At 35.5% G+C, this 18693-nt stretch overlaps 1 protein-coding gene across 4 annotated transcripts in view; it reads left to right on the top strand.

Annotated features, from left to right (window-relative positions):
* The window catches only part of ZNF800 (zinc finger protein 800), a 55001-nt gene that overhangs the window by 16721 nt on the left and 19587 nt on the right, over window positions 1-18693 (top strand). For 2 of the 4 annotated variants that reach the window (XM_060196521.1, XM_060196522.1), the window contains exons 4-5: window positions 3725-3868; window positions 7321-9013. In XM_060196521.1, the coding sequence (XP_060052504.1) occupies window positions 3725-3868; window positions 7321-9013 (1837 nt within the window). Of the gene's footprint in view, window positions 1-3724; window positions 3869-7320; window positions 11989-18693 lie in introns of those variants that run through there. The other 2 variants (XM_060196524.1, XM_060196523.1) reach the window with 2 other exon arrangements.

The following is an 18693-nucleotide window of genomic DNA, read 5'->3' as shown; positions in this document are numbered from 1 at the left end:
GGTAAATCCATGTGCCTGAAAGAATTTTGAATGCTTAAATCAGCACAACTGAATGCCTGCGTGTCTATTGAGGCAACTTGAGGGAGTAATTGTATTGATGGTTAAGGCTGATCAGTTGTTAGAGGTAGATAATCATCCTTTTCTCCTCCTCCTCTTCTTCCTACTTCTTCTAAGATGTTTATTGGGAACAATATATATCCTCTAGTTAGGACTAAATAAGAAATTGATGTTTTTTTGAAGTGTGTGTGTTTGAGAGAATGTGGTAGACAAAGTGATGGTATTGATTTGGAAGGAAGTCTTCTAAGTTGCTGGTTTTGGTTGTTGTTAATTTGTTTATAATGTATGCCCCTGTTTTGCACTTGCTGTTATTTTATGAGCTAGGCCCTGTGTGGTTTTTACTTAGAGAGAGACGTCACAGCCCATGCCCACATAGCACTCTCTGTGTGGTGTGCCCAGGCTCAAACTTAGGCCATTTACCTGGTAACACAGATGTCCTACCTGGGGAGCTAGTCCTCTAGCATCTGTACTTGCATTTTAAATCTAACTCTTTAGCTGATTTTTTTTTTTTTTAATGTACTGGAAGGTAAACCTGGGGCCTCACTCAGTGCAGCATACACTCTGCCACTGGGACATTCTGTTGCCCTTTGAGTTGAATGTTTGCATTTACGTAAGGTTTTTTTTTTCTTGTGTCCCTCTTCCAAAAGAAAAAGATCATTATAGGCAGAATTGAACTTTTTAGTGTGAGTCTAGCAGCAGGTCTTTTGTTTAGAATTGTCTTTCTTCTAAATTCTATTACCCTTAGCTATCCTTCCTGAGAACTATTTATAATGAGTTAGAAAGATTTACCTAAAGTACTTTGGGGGCTGGGAAACAGCTAACCTAAAATCTATTGACCACTTTATCATACATGAGCATCAGGGGTTTGAGACCACATGGGAGCACGATGTACTGCACCAGGGGAAGCTTCATGAATCAAGTGGTTCGTTACTGTGGTGTCTCTCTTCTCCTCTCCCTTGCATGCCTCCCCCACTTCCCACCCCTGTTTGTCTGTCTGTATCTGAACTTTAAAAGGGGGAAGTGGGGGAAGTCCTCTGGGAGCAGAAGAATTGTTCAGGTGTGCAGCTCTGGTGCCAGAAATAAAAGTGTATCACCATTCTGCCTCATGCCAAGATACTTTGTAATGTGACATGGACTAAAGAAATACTATGGGGCTAAGTGGTGGTGCACCTGGTTAAGTGCTCACATTACAGTGCGCAAGGACTTGGGGCTTAAACCTAGGCCATGTGTATACTCTTATTAGGCGTGCCACTGCCTAGCTCCTCAGAATTGGACTCTTCTAAAGCAGGATTAAAGAAACTTTTTTTTTTTTTCCTGTTAAGGACCATTTGGACATCTATAACATGATTGCAGGCCATACAAAACTATCAACTTAAAAATTAGTACTTAATCCTGCTAAGAAGAAAGTTCTGCTTTCTGTGGCAGGAACAGACCAAATGGCCTATATGCTGATGTTCCTACTACCCATGTGTTAAAGACTGAGTAAATTCTGGTATCCTGATAATCAGTCTTTTTGTACTAGAATTTAGAGGACTGACCTACTTCAAAATGATGATAAACATGCAAAATCATTAATACAAAAATGAAATGTAAATAAGTTACAGAACCATTTCCAGAACCTATACTTTTAATTACACTACTGAGATTATTTATTTTTTGTCATTGTGTCCCCAGAGCTTATTGACTAATAGACCATTTTGCACCTAAATCTTCTGAAAGCTACTTTTGGGGACCCCTTTTTTTCTCTCAAGTCAATATTGCCATTTTTTAATTTGAGGAAACTACAGGCTTATTAATTTAGTAAAAGACTACAGATCAGGGAATTGGGTGGTAGCACAGTAGGTTAAGTGCAGGTGGCGCAAAGCACAAGGACCGTTGTAAGGATCCCGGTTCGAGCCCTCAGCTCCCCACCTGCAGGGGAGTCGCTTCACAGGCGGTGAAGCAGGTTTGCAGGTCTCTATCTTTCTCTCCCCCTCTCTGTCTTTCCCTCCTTTCTCCATTTCTCAGTCCTATCCAACAAAACGACAACAATAAAACAAGGGCAACAAAAGGGAATGAATAAATAAATATTTAAAAAAAAAGACTACAGATCAGTCTGATTTTTGTGTATATTTTTATTTTAAATTGTACTTATTTGAATATTTTGTTCCTTGTGAGCAAATGTTATGACTGAACATGTTTTTATTAATGCTCTTATTTTAATTTCTTAGAGCTATAGCCCTGAAACTTTACATTGTTGTAAAACTGTTAAGTCACTAATAAAAAAAGAAAAAATCATGCATTTTTCCATCGTCCTGGAGGATACAAGAAGCCATGCTTTTAGCCCCACAGTACATCTTAAAGATCAGTTTTGTCAGATTACCTGTGGCAGAGGCCTGCAGGAAGTAGTAATAAAACCTTTTGTCTGCGTTTTATTCCTGGTGCATGTTTTACTTTACAGACCAGATGCTTATTGATGTTTAATTTTTCTGTTTTTTGATCTTCATCATAATGTTTAGATTTCCTAGATCAGTGGCAGTTCTTCAAAAACTATGAGTATTACCAGAATTGAATACTTTGTCATTGAGACTTGTTCTGGACTCTTACAGTTTATAATCTTGTAGAGAAGACAGATTTTGAACTTGTGCTTATATATGTTTACTTAATTTGAACTGGTTTAAATTTCTGAGGGATAAAAGCTTTGAATATAAATATAATAGTATCAAGAGACTTAAGCCGAATTAGAAAATATGGTCTAGAATTCTGTACTATCACCCATAATCCCACGTTGGCCCAGTACCTGAGATAATTTGAGCTAAATTTGAACAGAAAAGTCATAGGCAGTCCAGTGATACAAACTTTGACCTTTTAGGAATCAGGAGAAAATAGAGCTATAATCTATTGAGTGTACATGCTATAATGTTCAAGGAGCTGGGTTCAAGTCCCAAGTCCCCACCTGTAGGGAGAAAGCTTTGCAAGCAGTGATGCAGTGTTGCGGGTGTCTCTCTTTTTCCTTCTCTATCTTCCCCTTTCTTCTTGATGTTTGTCAATCTTTATCAAATAAATAAGTTAATTACTTAAAAATATTTTATAAGTCCCTATTGGGGCTGGGGAGACAGCATAATGATAATGCAAAAAGACTTTTATGCTTGAAGTTCTGAGGTCCTGTGTTCAATCCCCAGCACCACCATAAGCTTGAGCTGAGTAGTATTCTGGTCCTTGTCTCTGTATCTCTCTCATGAAAAATAAGGGAAAAAGTTTAAATTTCACATTCACTTTATAATGCAGATTAATGCTGAAGAAGCTGCTTAAAAACTGACAGGCACAGCAGGTATTCGATTCTTCTCATGCCATATCTAGGGGTAGGTCACGTAAGTTTGTATTCCTTGGTCATTGTGGTAGTCAACCAGATGTTGAAATCACTCTTGGTACAGTCTGAGAATTCTTGCTGAGTTCAAAAAATAGATCATTGATTTTAGCTGGGATAATACTCCAAATAATAGTAGTGTTTTGTTTTAGGACTTACTTTATATCTTAGTTCTGAATACATTGTACTAGAAATTGGGAATGCCTGTATTTTGTTTTTTAAAAGTAGTGTAACTTTTTCATCACCAACAATGACTGCCCAGTTTAAAATTACTTATTAAAGTAACCTTTTATATTAGATTTTCTTTTCTTATTCCTTCAGGGACTAAACAACTTAAGCATATTTTATTAAAAGATGTGGACACTATTTTTGAATGTAAATTATGCCGCAGTCTCTTCAGAGGATTACCAAATTTAATTACCCATAAGAAATTCTACTGCCCACCCAGTCTTCAGATGGATGACAGTAAGTTTGGTTCATATGCTCATTTATACATATTAAAGTTAAGTGTTCTTAGTTCTACAACTATAATCTGTTAAAAGTCACTGATATCTGGTGACAGATGATTTAATGATAGAGAGTAAAATGTAATATGTGACTCAGTTTCTTAGGTGCTTTCATATTAGTGCTTTTCACTTCTATTTTATTAAAGATATTAATGCTATATTTCTGAGTAAATTTGCTTGTTTTAAAATATTACATACTGTTTTTGAATGTTTATATGGATCATATAGTTTATACTTAGGGTTTCTGTAACATAAAATGTTATTGCTTAAAGAGGGGACACTAATATTTTTCCTCTTGAACAGTTTGTTACCTGTATGAATGATCATTTACTTAGATTCCTCTTAATTGAATGAGACCCAAGTTGGAAGTAGAGAAAAGGATGAACAAATGAGTTGGTTTTTTGGGAATGATAGATAACACTAAGGATATTAATCTTTCTAGTGTTTTCTGGGTCTTGTTTGATGATTAGTTGTATTTTGAGTGAAATTATTTAAATCCTTTGACTTTCTTACTGAACCAACTCCCTGGCCTTTTGAGTTATTTATTTGTTTTTTTAGATTAGTCATTTTACCAGAAGATAGATTGTATTGCAGGCTTACTTAAGATCTGAAAAATCTTTATGTGGTGATGTTTGGTATAAATCAGTATTTTTTGTTTATTGAGTTCAGAGTATTGTCTTTGCACAATTAAGTATGCAGTATAAACAATGATGTTGTTTTCTTACCTTAAAAACAAAATTATTCAAGTATTAAGATGCCTTTGTTATCCTTATTCAGGCATTAAGCTCTTTATGGATTTACAAAATACAGAAGTTACTGTGGCACGTTGATGATTATAGTTCCATTATGGAATTTTGTGCTGTTCCATTACGGATAGCCCTTTTGGGGTGGGAATGAAATGCAGACTCTAATATCAGAAGTACTGCTTAAACTGTTAGTAGCAAACTGAATTAATTATGATAGAATATGGATGAAATATTCCTATTTGGGGGGTCAGGTGGTAGCGCAGTGGGTTAAGTGCACATGGCACAAAGCACAAGGACCAGTGTAAAGATCCCTGTTAGAGCCCCTGGCTCCCACACCTGCAGGGCGGGTCCTTCACAAGCAGTGAAGCAGGTCTGCAAGTGTCTGTTTTTCTTTTCCCCTCTCTGTCTTCCCCTCTTCTCTCCATTTCTCTGTCCTGTCCAAACAGGACAGTGACATCAGTAACAGCAACAGTAATAACTGCAACAAACAAGGGCAACAAAAGAGGAAAAGAAAACATTTCCTATTCAGAAAGTTTTCTAACTATTTAGATCTTCCTGTTCTGTTTATCACTGAGATGTAAATAAAAAGGTGGTCATGTAAATTATTTTTAAATCAAAGCTTTTAATTAAGTGACCAGTAGAAAAATGAATAATTTGATAATTAAGGTTTTTGGTATTGTAGAATTAAAGAAGGAATTAGATAAATGAATTTCTTGAATGGTTGTCAGCTCTTGTCAATACTTACTCTGGAAATCATTCTGTGACAATATTACCCTATTTGTCCATTTAAAAAAGAGAGATGAGTAGACTACAAGAGCCATAACAAATCATTTCCTGGATTCTAAATAGATATTAGACTTATTATTATATATTGTTATGTCACATATAATATATAATAAAGTATTGTTATTTGTAGCTTCACTTTAGAGTTTCATGTGGAAATATAATAGTGTTATTGGACAACTCTTTTTTTTTTTAAAGATTTTTATTTATTAACCCATGATAGAAAGCAAGAGAGAGAAATAACCAGAGCATCACTTTTGCACATGAAATGTCAGAGATGGAATTTGGGACCTCATGCTCCCAATTCCAGGGCTTTAGTTATTGGATAACTCTTATAGTAGGAGTACAAGATTGCCTATAGAGAGACTAATTTTTGTGCAAGTAAATAAAACAATGTTTTAGAATAAATCCACAGTTTATAATTATTTACATATAATTATGTCATTAAGACATGTAGGAGTAAGAAATAGCTCATGCAGTAGAGCACACACTTTAGCATGCATGAAGACTGGTTCAAGCCCTTTGCATCACCACATTGGTGAGCAGCAAACACGGCACCAGGGAGATCTTCGTGAATGGTGGAGAGGTGCTGTGGTGTCTCCTCTCATGTTTCTCTTACTCAGTGTTCTTTCTCTATCTGAAATTATAAGAAAAAAAAAAAAGTCTGCTCAGAGCAGTAGAACTGCTTAGATGTGTGTCCCCAACACTGGGGGGAGGAGGAACATGTAACAGACTAAGTTTAACAATGTAAGTTAACAATGTAAGTTAACAATGTAAGTTTTCTTTACATCATGTTGATATTCCGATAGATATTTTTATAAGAAATTCAAATGTCCTTGTACAGATAGAGTAAACTATTTACTATGGTTAAGGTAATAGGAATGTATTGTATATTTTTTTTGCAAGAAGCATTTTATTTTTAATATTTACTTACTTATTTATTTGCCTCAAGGGTTATCACTGGGGCTCAGTACCTGCGCTACGAATCCACTGCTCCTGGAGGCCATTTTTTCCATTTTGTTGCCCTTGTTATTGCCCTTATTGTTGTTGTCACTGTAATTGTTGGATAGGACAGATAGAAACCAAGAGAGGAGGAGTAGACGGAGAGAGAAAGATAGACACCTGCAGACCTGCTTCACCACTTGTGAAGCGACCCCCCTGCAGGTGGGGAGCCGGGGACTCGAACCGGGAACCCTATGCTGGTCCTTGCACTTCATGCCATGTGCGCCTAACCTGCTGTGCTACCACCTGATCCCCCATTTTATTCTTTTATTTAAAAAAATATTTTACTTATGTTGATATGACAGAGAAGGAGATAGTGAGAGAGACAGACAGACAGACCGACCGGCCAGCAGACAAAGACAGGGACCTGCTTCACTATTTCACTGTTAGTGAAGTCTTTCCCCTATAGGTAATGACCTAGGGGTTGAACTCAGGTCCTTACAAATTGTAAGTAATGTGTGCTACTGCTCAGTCCTCAAGAAACATTTTATATACAATAACATTCTCAGGATGCTTTATCTGTCTTGAGTTATAAGAACTTTGATTTGCTTTTGTTAGCCCAAAACTTGTAGAATAAAAATAAATGTTTTTATTGTTGAGGATACTCATGTGTGCTTGTTTATTTCATATTAAGGACACTTAGAATTGTATGTAGTTCTACTGATTGTATCTATTTTTTATTATCTGTGTACCATATTGCAATTTTAAGTTACAAATTAAGTTCTTACCTTTATAAGATGTTGAAAAGTAGATAATACTCTTAGGAGGATATGAAACAGCAATGGAATATTTAGAAGTTCATAATATATAAAAATTAGATGGCTAGAACAGGCTAATTATTTTAACTTAAAATGTTGGTTTTTTTTTTTTTTCTTAACAGACCTTCCCGATGTAAATGATAAACAAAGTCAAGCCATTAGTGATCTCCTTGAAGCCATATACCCAAGTGTGAATAAGCGAGAATATATTATTAAGTTAGAACCCATAGAAACTAATCAAAATGCAGTGTTTCAGTATATTTCACAGACTGATAATCCTACTGAAGTCACAGAATCCAGCAGTACTCCTGAGCAAATTGAAGTTCAAATACAGGAAACTAGCACTGAACAGTCAAAAACAGCACCAGCTGCAGATATGGTGGTGGAAACTGCAGAGTCCCCTCCTGATGAGATTGTTTCAGATGAAGTTGCACCTCCATCTGTTGAACAACCTCAGGAATCGCAAGCTGACTTGGAAACTTCTGACAGTTCTGATTTTGGTCTCCAGTTGATCTGCTGTCTTTGTAGAAAAGAATTCAATTCCAAACGAGGTGTTCGCCGTCACATTCGTAAAGTGCACAAAAAAAAGATGGAAGAACTTAAGAAGTACATTGAAACTCGAAAGAAGCCAAACCAGTCTACTAAAGGACGCAGTAAGAATGTTCTAGTTCCTTTAAGTAGGAGCTGTCCAGTATGTTGTAAATCATTTGCTACAAAAGCGAATGTAAGGAGGCATTTTGATGAAGTTCATAGAGGACTAAGGAGGGATTCAATTACTCCTGATATAGCAACAAAGCCTGGGCAACCTTTGTTCCTGGATTCTGTTTCTCCTAAAAAATCTTTTAAGACTCGAAAACAAAAGTCGTCTTCAAAGGCTGAATACAATTTAACTGCATGCAAATGCCTCCTTTGCAAGAGGAAATATAGTTCACAAATAATGCTTAAAAGACATATGCAAATTGTTCACAAGATAACTCTTGCTGGAACAAACTCTAAAAGAGAAAAAGGCACTAATAATACTGCCAACAGTTCAGAAATAAAAGTTAAAGATGAACCAGCAGATTCTGTAGAATCTTCACCCCCTTCCATTGCCCATTCTCCACAGAATGAATTAAAGGGAACAAATCATTCAAATGAAAAAAAGAACACACCGGCAGCACAGAAAAATAAAGTTAAACAAGACTCTGAAAGCCCTAAATCAACTAGTCTGTCTGCTGCAGGTGGCCAGCAAAAAACCAGGAAACCAAAACTTTCAGCTGGCTTTGACTTTAAGCAACTTTACTGTAAACTTTGTAAACGTCAGTTTACTTCCAAACAGAACTTGACTAAACACATTGAGTTGCACACAGATGGAAATAACATTTATGTTAAATTCTACAAGTGTCCTCTTTGCACTTATGAAACTCGTCGGAAGCGTGATGTGATACGACATATAACTGTGGTTCATAAAAAGTCATCGCGCTATCTTGGGAAAATAACAGCCAGCTTAGAGATTAGGGCTATTAAAAAGCCCATTGATTTTGTTCTAAATAAAGTGGCAAAAAGAGGCCCTCCAAGGGATGAAGCAAAGCATAGTGATTCGAAACATGATGGCACTTCTAACTCTCCTACTAAAAAGTATGAAGTAGCCGATGTTGGTATTGAAGTAAAAGTCACAAAAAACTTTTCTCTTCACAGATGCAATAAATGTGGGAAGGCATTTGCCAAAAAGACTTATCTTGAACATCATAAGAAAACTCATAAAGCAAATGCTTCCAATTCACCTGAAGGAAACAAAACCAAAGGCCGAAGTACAAGATCTAAGGCTCTTGTCTGGTGAGGAACAGTTACAGAGTTTTGCTTTTTTTGCCCCACCGAACTAAAAAAGTTCATTTGACCTTAATTTATAACTGGTTCCATTTTAATACATTTGCTTCCATGTATCTTTTGGCAGTGGGAACTGTAAGAGTAATGTGCACATTGCATTTACTTCTTCAGTGACCTTTATTCCAGTGGCTTGGGAACAAAAGTTAACATTAGAACTTACCTTTCACAGGACAATGCAATATAGTTGTAGTGTAGATGGCACAGGGTCAGTGTTTCCCTTCTAATGCTGTAAAATACAACATTGACACCAGCTTATGTTTATAATAGAAGCCTTCTGTTTAACTTTGCACAAGTTTAATCTGATTCAGTGACTTAGTCTACTAATTACAATGTAGGATATATTAGGATAAATTTGCGAAGGTGATAATTATAGGAAAAGTCTTTTGAGGCACTGTAATTAATGTAAAATTTAATCTGTGATGTTAACTAAAATGCTGCACTCAGAAAAAGTAAAAAGAAACAGATTGAATTTAGAATGATTAGCATTTATTTCTTAACCTTTATAGCATAGTCCTTCCAGGCAAAAGGGAAACAGAAGTTGGGATTTTTTTTGTCATTGGGATTGTTAGATATTAATTTTCATTTTCACCTATGGGAAAATGATGAGTTAGGTCCCAAGTTTTCTTGGTTTTCCCATTTTTTGTTTAGGTAAATGTTGGTGATCATCATTTCAGTATATTTAATATTATTACTTTTTCTTGTAATATTATTAAGTAGGGTTTTTTAAATTCTTTTTTTAATGTGTGTAGTAGTATGTTGTGAGAAAAGTAAATTTCCTATTGAGGAGAAAGAAAAATACTTTTTTAAAGAGGAGTTTGGAACAAATTTAGATGTTAAAAAATGCAATAAAAATGAGCAGACTTCCTACACTTATTTTTGCAATCCTCTCTAGATATTTAAAAAACATCTTAAACACCAGTGTCCCCTGTAGGAAGGTATTTAATGAGTATCAGTTTTTGATTCAGGTTCTAAAGCAGTATATTTAGAGGGCTGAGTAGGTTAAATGTTGTGGCTTAGTTACCACACATTAAAAAATATATATATATTTGAAAGTTTAGATGAAACCATCCTTTAGAAGTCATTTACTGTTGTATAATTTAAGAAACAAGGTCATATTAGTAAACTCAAAAATGTTCATTTATCCCCATTTCTCCTCAGATAACTTCAAGTGATGTACAAAAGGTTTGGAGTTCATTTTTGTGGAAAGACTTTAAATTGGTGTTAGAACCACTAAACATCTTCAAATGGTACTATGAGGGAAAAAAATAGAAAAATATTTTCAATATTTGACTGTAATTGCTGTTTTCTGACTAGAATAATACCATTTAACCACTTATTTTAAGGCACTGCCTTTGCCAGCACTTTCAAGTAGCTGTGACATTATATATTGCTGTCAGTCTGTCAGCTAACTTCCCTTGACCTTGTGTATTTGGCCTATAGTCTCTACAAAAAATGTTGCAAATTATATTTTCTGAACAGTTTGTTGATGAGACTAATCAACAACCTGAAGAAGACATCACCACTGATGATTGTTAATTGATAAAGACTTTAAATCTTAGTGATTTTAACTTTGTTCCACTTTATTTAGCAATATTTTTAAATGGATATACCTGGATTATACAGATAAATGATTTCTAGTGAGTGCAAAGTAGGACCAAATGATAATTAGTAGCAACATGTTATAAAAGTTGGGCTACTAAATATTTGAAATTATTTTTGCATCTGTTTGTTTTTAACAGCTTTACTTTCGACAACTTAAATGTTTCAAAGTTTCATTCTAAAAGGTATATTACAGGAAAGCTCTGGCTAATTTTCACCCAGGGATCATTACATTTTTTTCATTTGCAAACATCTGAAGTTTTAATACAAATTAAACGTGCCCATATTTTCCTCAAATTTTATACAAAGCACTTTAATGATAGATGCAACTTAATTTTTTAGTTTCTATCTCTAAAACTCACCTCTACTATTACTGATATGAAGGTAGTAAATAGTTTAGTGATATTTTATGGATGTAGACAATCCATGCAAACCACTTCTTATACTAGTTTATGTGAATATCATTTAAAAAGAAATATTGAGATGTAATCCCTGATGTTTTTCTCCCAAGAAAAATTTTAAATGACCATTTTAGATATTTGATCCCTACTTTAAACTTGAGAATAATGAATTCTTGTCCACTTTTATAATCAAGATTTTAGGAAAAACAGAAATATACCTATCTTTATGTAATTTGGGGCTGATTTTTGTGTATCAATTTTTGTACTTTTTAGGGGATTTTTTTAGTAACTTGTGTTAAAATATAATTTTAAAAAGCACATCAGAGAATATATATATGTATATATATATATATATATATATATTCATACCTGTACTTAGAAGGGACCCTGTTCATCAATATACTTTTGTATAAATTTTTAAAATGTTGAAGATCCACAAGGTCATAATAAAATGCTTCTATAACTAGAAAACCACTTACCCTTCCCAGTGCACTGCACTAAAATATACTGTGAAAGGAAATTAGAAAGTCTGTAACTGTTGCTGGAAATGTTCTATATTGAATGTACATGCTCTTGTTGGAAAAATGTACTATATGTGATGAAAATAAACCAGACTCAAAGTTATTTCAGCTAAATGTGCTTCAACGAAGGTGCATTGGTTGAAAATGTTTTATTATCGAACCTAAACGTACTCAGTGACTATGAGCAACTACACTTGAATTATATCCTGATAGTTTATTTTTAAGAATTAAAGTGATAATTTCTCTTTAATTTAAAAAATTACTTTTCTACATATGGAAAACTTGTACTTATAGTTCTAATTTTAATAATAGCATAATATATTTAGGGAACAATGTGTAGGTAATATTTTATTTATAAGCAATCTATTAGTTGCTCCTTATTAAACCTGTATGTTTGACTCTCGCAAGGTGTTATCTTTTATGTATTCCTACACACAACATACTCCAAAGATATATTCCAGACTTCAGTGCCTATAATTAGTGAAAAGAGGAGGAAAGCTTGGGGAAGCTAGCTGTTGCTGCAGCTGCAGCAGCACCTGCTCATCTCTTTGTCAGCTTTTTTTTTTTCCTTTTTATTTCCTTTTTCCTCCTCTGTCTTACTAGCTAAATACTGCAGGGAAGAAAGAGCCTGGTGTTGGTTCAGGGGAGGCTAATTGTTGGGATTCCCATACTTTATTCACATGTTTCCACAAGACTATTCACAGTATGTTCCTTCTATCATAAATCTAAGGCCACAGAGCAGGAATGTAGGAGAAAATGAAGGTTCCAAAACCTGAAAGATTTTACCTGTCATAGGGAAAGAAATAGCATGATCAGGATTTGTCTAAATTAGAAAGGCCTAGAATGAGTAGGGATATTACCTCATAATATTTAAGTTAATGGAGGAGGAGTTAGAGGCTAAAACGGAATTAATAAATAAGTGATTAAAACTTTTTGTTCTTCCCATTCTTAACTTTTTGTTTTATGTTGACTTTGAGCCCTGTCATCTCAAGAGACTCAGGCTTGAGACTTCTGAGAAGTGTCCTGAGAACTATGTGCCTGAAGTTTTTCTCCATGCATGTAAGCTATATAAGGAAATATTTATAGCACTTTTTGTTTTTGTAGAAGTGTATAAAGCCATAAGTATATAAAGAGCCATTAAAAGCCTTTTTTTTTAAGTTAGGATCTCTCTCTGGTTACAAATTATATCCACCTCTGATATTAGATTAAGAGCTTTCCTATAGAATTCAACTCATCTTCCTTCCTGAAGATATCTTCCACTTCTAAAGGTGTGGTGGGAAGAAGAGAAGCATGAACGGGACGGCTTGCCCTTCCCCTTTGTATGTTTGGATGGTGCAAGTCAGGACTGGTTAGGTGTTCATTACAACATGCAGATATACTTGAGTTCATGTCTTTGTTCTTCCTCACACACCGCAAAAAGAAACCCCTTGAAAAATATGTATGTACATATCATCCTTAACTTCAGTCTAGTTTTGTACATAGGAGCTAAGTTTTTGGTTGCTGAAATACATACACATTTTTCTTTTTTACTTTATTTTACATTTTTCGTGTATATGGACTTTCTATTGCTCTGTGGACGGTCAATAGGCTATTGTATTCAGTTTGCTTTTACAGGGAGTTTTATGGTTTTGCTATAACTTGAGGCTATGAATATTGAAATTACTTCCTTTTAGGTGTTATGGTAAATTGGAGATAGTTACTGCCTTTTATGAAGTTGCAAAAGTCAGTTCAAATAGCATGACTACTAAAAATGAGACAGATTCTTCTAATATTTTAGAACAAGGGTAGCTAGGCTTCCTGTAGTAGCCTTTGCAAGTATTTCAGATTCTTGGGAGTTTCAGAAGTTGCTGTTCTCATGGATTCATAGATTACTTAGATTAAGATTTAGTCATAACTCTTAGCTGATTTGAAGCTGGGTTCTTAAGATATGTTCAGTGTGATTTCATCTGTGCTGTTTGGCAAAATTCTTCTGTGCTGTCCTTTCCCTCTTTGACTTAAAGAGCTAAAGAAAACCTTGGGATTCAAAAAGAGTATCAGTTATTTTAGGACTATCTTAGTTTAGTTTCTAAGACATCAGGCACATGGTAGAATGCAGAATAAAGTAGGTAACACTTAAACTAATCTACAATTGTTCTATACTTTAAAAAATTCATTCTTCCTGTCATATTTGCTTCAGTCCTCCTCCCCATCTCTGCTTGCTTCCCCCCCTCCTTTTCAGCAGAGAAATTGAGTGAAAGACCACAGCACCAAAGCTGCTGCTTTCAGAACTGTGGGTGCCAGGTTTATAGATCTGTTGTGACCTTCTAACTCTTTATTCTTTGTATCTTTGTTTATTTATTTTATATCTTTGTTCTTTTCGTGTTAATTAAAGATCATTAGTAGCAAGATATCTACAATGCTTTTTGAGAAGGCTAAGAAAGAGGCAAGTGTATCTTTCTGCCTCCCATGAATCTGTTACTCCACATTTGATTTTGTATGCTTATTTATTTTTACTCTTCTCCATATGTCCATTGCTACTATATCAGAGGAGAGCATAATGAAGACCACAGGTGCATCTGGTTGGGGAAATGCCCAGAGTTGGAGGCTTTACTGTTTTGTGCCTCCTCAGCAGAATTAATTTTGATTGATTATGCATTTTTAAGTCAGGGGCTGTATCTTGATAATTTCTTACAGTTTCTAGCACATTTTCCTTTTAATCCAGGCCCTTTAAATAATGTTGTTGTTGTTTTTTTTTTTTACAGAGAAATTAAGAGGGAAAGTGGAGGAGGGAGAGAGAGGAAGAGAGACACCTGTAGAATTACATCACTCATGAAGCTTCCCCTCCTGCAAGTGGGAATGGGGCTTCGAACTTGGGCCCTTGTGTATGATAATGTGTGTACTCATTATCATGCACCACCACCTTATCAGTTTAAACAAATATTTAGTAATGACATAAGTAATAATTTTCTCCAGCTCAAAATGATGCTATTATGTATTTTTAGAATTTGTGTCTTAATTTCATATACTTGTATGTGCTCAGTATTGATCATTTTCGCTTATTTTAGAAAATGTCACCCTAAGTCGAAAGTTTGTGATGATAGAAAATTGTTAGTAGTAGGTATTAGCAAATACTCAGGGAATATGTCATCCACTCTATTAAATCTTTACTTGCATTATGCCTCTAAGGCAGCAATGACTATAAACTCAAGCATCTATTACTTTCATTGAAGCTCAGGGTTTATTGATTGTATAGCTAGTAAATTATAGAGTTCACACTTGACGCTAGGTCTGAATATAAAACCCATACCTTTAATCAGCACAACAATGTTACATTTGCATGTTTAATCATTTACAAAACACATTCACCATCTTACTATATTATCAATTTGCTCTACTGTATTTACAGACAGATTAATTGGTGAAATTTTTGGGTCTACTCATTTGTTGCCTATGTAATTTCTGGTGAGTTAATCAAACACTTGTGCTTTAGTTGCCTGCAAAATGGATTTACCTAACAAGATTTGTTCTGAGGATCAAATAAAAAATAGTTGTAAAACTTTCAGAACAATGCCTGGATGTTGACATTATTAGATATGAATACTATGTGATTTTCATAGCATATTAAAATGCAGAATTTTTAAATTGTCCATTCAAGTTAAGTTTAAGATGAAAATGTGCATTATAAGGGGGAACTCTTGCTACTGAGAAAATTTAATTGCTGCTTTTGTATTTAGTTTGTTAAATGAGGACAACTAAATATATTAATTGCTTCCAAATCATCTAGTTAGATATAATTAGTTATTTTTACTCAATTTTTCAGTTGTGGAAAAGTAGTCTATAACTTTAAGCACATACATTGACAGTTAAACTGTTTTTGTAATTATTTCCCAAAATAATTTATCTTTCAGCTTTCATTATTCCTAAATGTAAACACCTTAATTTTGATAATGTATAAAATATTGACATTGAACAAATATCAATTGATGAACAGCTGAAATATATTTGTAAAACTAAAGTTGTAAGACAAAAGATATGTCTTATGATTTGAAGATATGTAGTATGACTTGAAGAAAGCATTCCATTATGAAGAGAGAGTCTTCAGGAGATCATGATTTGGACCTAGTAAAGAATTTCTTACTGAATGTGTTGTGAAAAGATAAGAAATGGTACTTGTCAAAAGTCTTGCAAGTCGTACCTACTTGTGACAGTGCTCCAAATATCAGTGAAGACCCAAGTCTGCTAAGTTACCAGCTGAGAAGCTTTACCCACTTAAAGTGACTATTCTTGGATCTTTCCTTCTCTTTTCTCTCTCTCTCTCTCCCTCTCCCTCTCCCCCTCCCCCTCCCCCTCCCTCTCCCCCTCCCCTTCCCCCTCCCCTTCCCCCTCCCTCTCCCCTCCTCCTCCCTCTCCCTCTTCCTCTCCCCCTCCCTCTCCCTCTCTCCCTCTCCCCCTCCCCCCACCTCTTTCTTAATTGCTACCAGGGTGCTGACAGTAAGAATCCACTGCTCCCAGTGGCTTACTATTTTTTTTCCATATTTTACTGGATAGGACAGAGAGAACTTGAGAGGGGAGGTACAGAGGGGAAGAAAGAGAGAGAGACACCTAGAGATCTGCTTCACCCCTCATGAAGCTTCCCCCTTAACAGGTGGAAGCCAGGTCTTTGCACATGGTAATATGTGTGCTTAACTGGGCTCATCACCACCTGGGCCCCTGATCTTGCTTTTTAAGCAGTAAGATGATTTTTAGAAATTTTGGTGTTAAGTAACTGTCCTAATTTGTATTGAGAACCTTTTCTCCTAGATTTCAATGAGCCTTCTTTTTTTATCCTGAGCTTCAGATTGTGTGCTACTATTCTAAAACCTGAATTGTGTAATTTCTTAATGATTCTAATACATAACTTATGTCAGGTATCTAGAATGTATAATTAGCACACAAATATTGTAAAATTTAAGCAATAGAATGATATGATTGGAAAAATTGCCAAAGTAAAAAAAAAAAAAACACTTTGAATTGAAATGACTCACTTTGAAGTATGGAGCAATAATGACTTGCAACCTATGGATATTCTGCTCTGTAGTGATGTTATGTTTAGAGGAGAAATTATTTCACCCAAAGGAGATCTGAAGTGCATAGAATTCTTACAACTGGTTTTATAATGTGGGTTTTAATCTCTTTATTTGTGTGATTGTCTAAAAAATTAACTCTGAGAAGTGAAATTGTGGCTGGCCTTTAGTCATACTACATTGTGACAAGAATTTTTTTCTTTTTAATTTTTAATTTTTATTTATGAAAAGAAAATGCTGACAAAAACCATAGGATAAGAGGGGTACAACTCCACACAATTCCCACCACCAGAACTTCATATCTCATCCCCTCCCTTGAAAGTTTTCCTTTTCTTTGTCCCTCTGGGAGTTTGGACCAAGGGACATTATAGAGTGCAGAAGGTGGAAGGTCTGACTTCTGTAATTGCTTCCCCGCTGAACATGGGCATTGACGGGTCTATCCATACTCCCAGCCTGTCTCTCTCTCTTCTCTTAATGGGGTGGGGCTCTGGGGAAGCAGGGCTCCAGGACACATTGGTGGGGTCGTTGGCCCAGGGAAGTCTAGTTGGCATCATGGTGGCACCTGGAACCTAGAGGCTGAAAGAAGAGTTAACATGTAAAACCAAACAAATTGTTGACTAATCATGAACAGAAAGGCTGGAATATAGCAGATGAAAATGTGGGGGTCTTCGTTTTATAGATAGTAAGCCTATTTTAGTTATGTTACAAAGGGCCCATGACTATACTAGTTTGTTGTTTTTTGTGTTTTTTTTTTTCCCCTTTTTCTGAGCCTGACATAATATGCAGGTGGATCCAATTTATTGTCTGGGGAGATGATGTCATGGCTGGAAAAAGGAGTAGAAAGCTGGATCAGGGAAGAGATTAGCTCCCAAATATGGGAAAGGTGTATAAATTTTTTTGACTCTTATACCTGAGGAAGATAGGTCCTGAAATTGGGGCAGCTTGGAATGCTCCTACTCATGACCACAGAATGTGAGCTCAGATCTATAGGGATGCAGAGGTCACATAGGCTCCTAAGCTGAATATGGGCCCCAGATCACATCACATCGACGGGGTTTACAGTCAACAAGATTTACATACTTTTCCCATATTTGGGAGCCTACTTCCCTGATTCAGCTTTTGGGTTTTTTTTTTTTTTCTTTTTAAAGAAAGGTTGGTGCTTTGATAGAGCTGAGTCTTAATACCTGCTAATTATGACTGTAGTTTTAAAAAAACAAGGAACACTTTTCTTCTAATAAAAAAGTGATAAATTGGGAGTCGGGCTGTAGTGCAGCGGGCTAAGCGCAGGTGGCGCAAAGCACAAGGACCGGCATAAGGATCCCGGTTCGATCCCCGGCTCCCCACCTGCAGGGGAGTCGCTTCACAGGCGGTGAAGCAGGTCTGCAGGTGTCTATCTTTCTCTCCTCCTCTCTGTCTTCCCCTCCTCTCTCCATTTCTCTCTGTCCTATCCAACAATGACAACAACAATAATAACTACAACAATAAAACAACAAGGGCAACAAAAGGGAATAAATAAAATAAATATAAAAAAGTGTTAAAAAATGATAAATTACTGAAGCATAGTGTGCATAAGTGATTGAATTATATCAAAAATACCTAAGGAAAAGTTTTTTAGCGCTAAAACATTTTTTGCAATTTTTATCATCTGAGTTAAGAGTGGTTCATGAAGCTACAAGATTTAAGGGTACAGTTTCACATTCGTGTGTGTGTGTGTGTGTGTGTGTGTGTGTGTATGTGTGTGTGTATGTGTGTGTGTGTATGTGTGTGTGTGTAAGTCATTGTGCCCTCTAAAGTTCTATGCCCTCGCCCACCATAATTCTTACAAAGTCTGGAGATAGTAAGGCTACTTTTTTTTCTTACAAGTTATTTTGTTTATCTATCTGTATTCCACATATGAAAAACCATGTAATAGTTATCTTTCACCTCTTTACATATTTCTTTTAGCATATCACCTCTGGTTCCATCCATTATGTCCCAAAGGACACAGTATCATCTTTTTAATTTTTTTATTTATTTAAAAAATGAGACATTAACAAAACCATAGGATAAGAGGGGTACAACTCCAC

This window comes from Erinaceus europaeus, chromosome 8, assembly GCF_950295315.1.
Source record: "Erinaceus europaeus chromosome 8, mEriEur2.1, whole genome shotgun sequence".
Classification (NCBI taxonomy): Eukaryota; Metazoa; Chordata; class Mammalia; order Eulipotyphla; family Erinaceidae; genus Erinaceus; species Erinaceus europaeus.
This window is presented reverse-complemented; position numbering and strand designations above follow the sequence as displayed.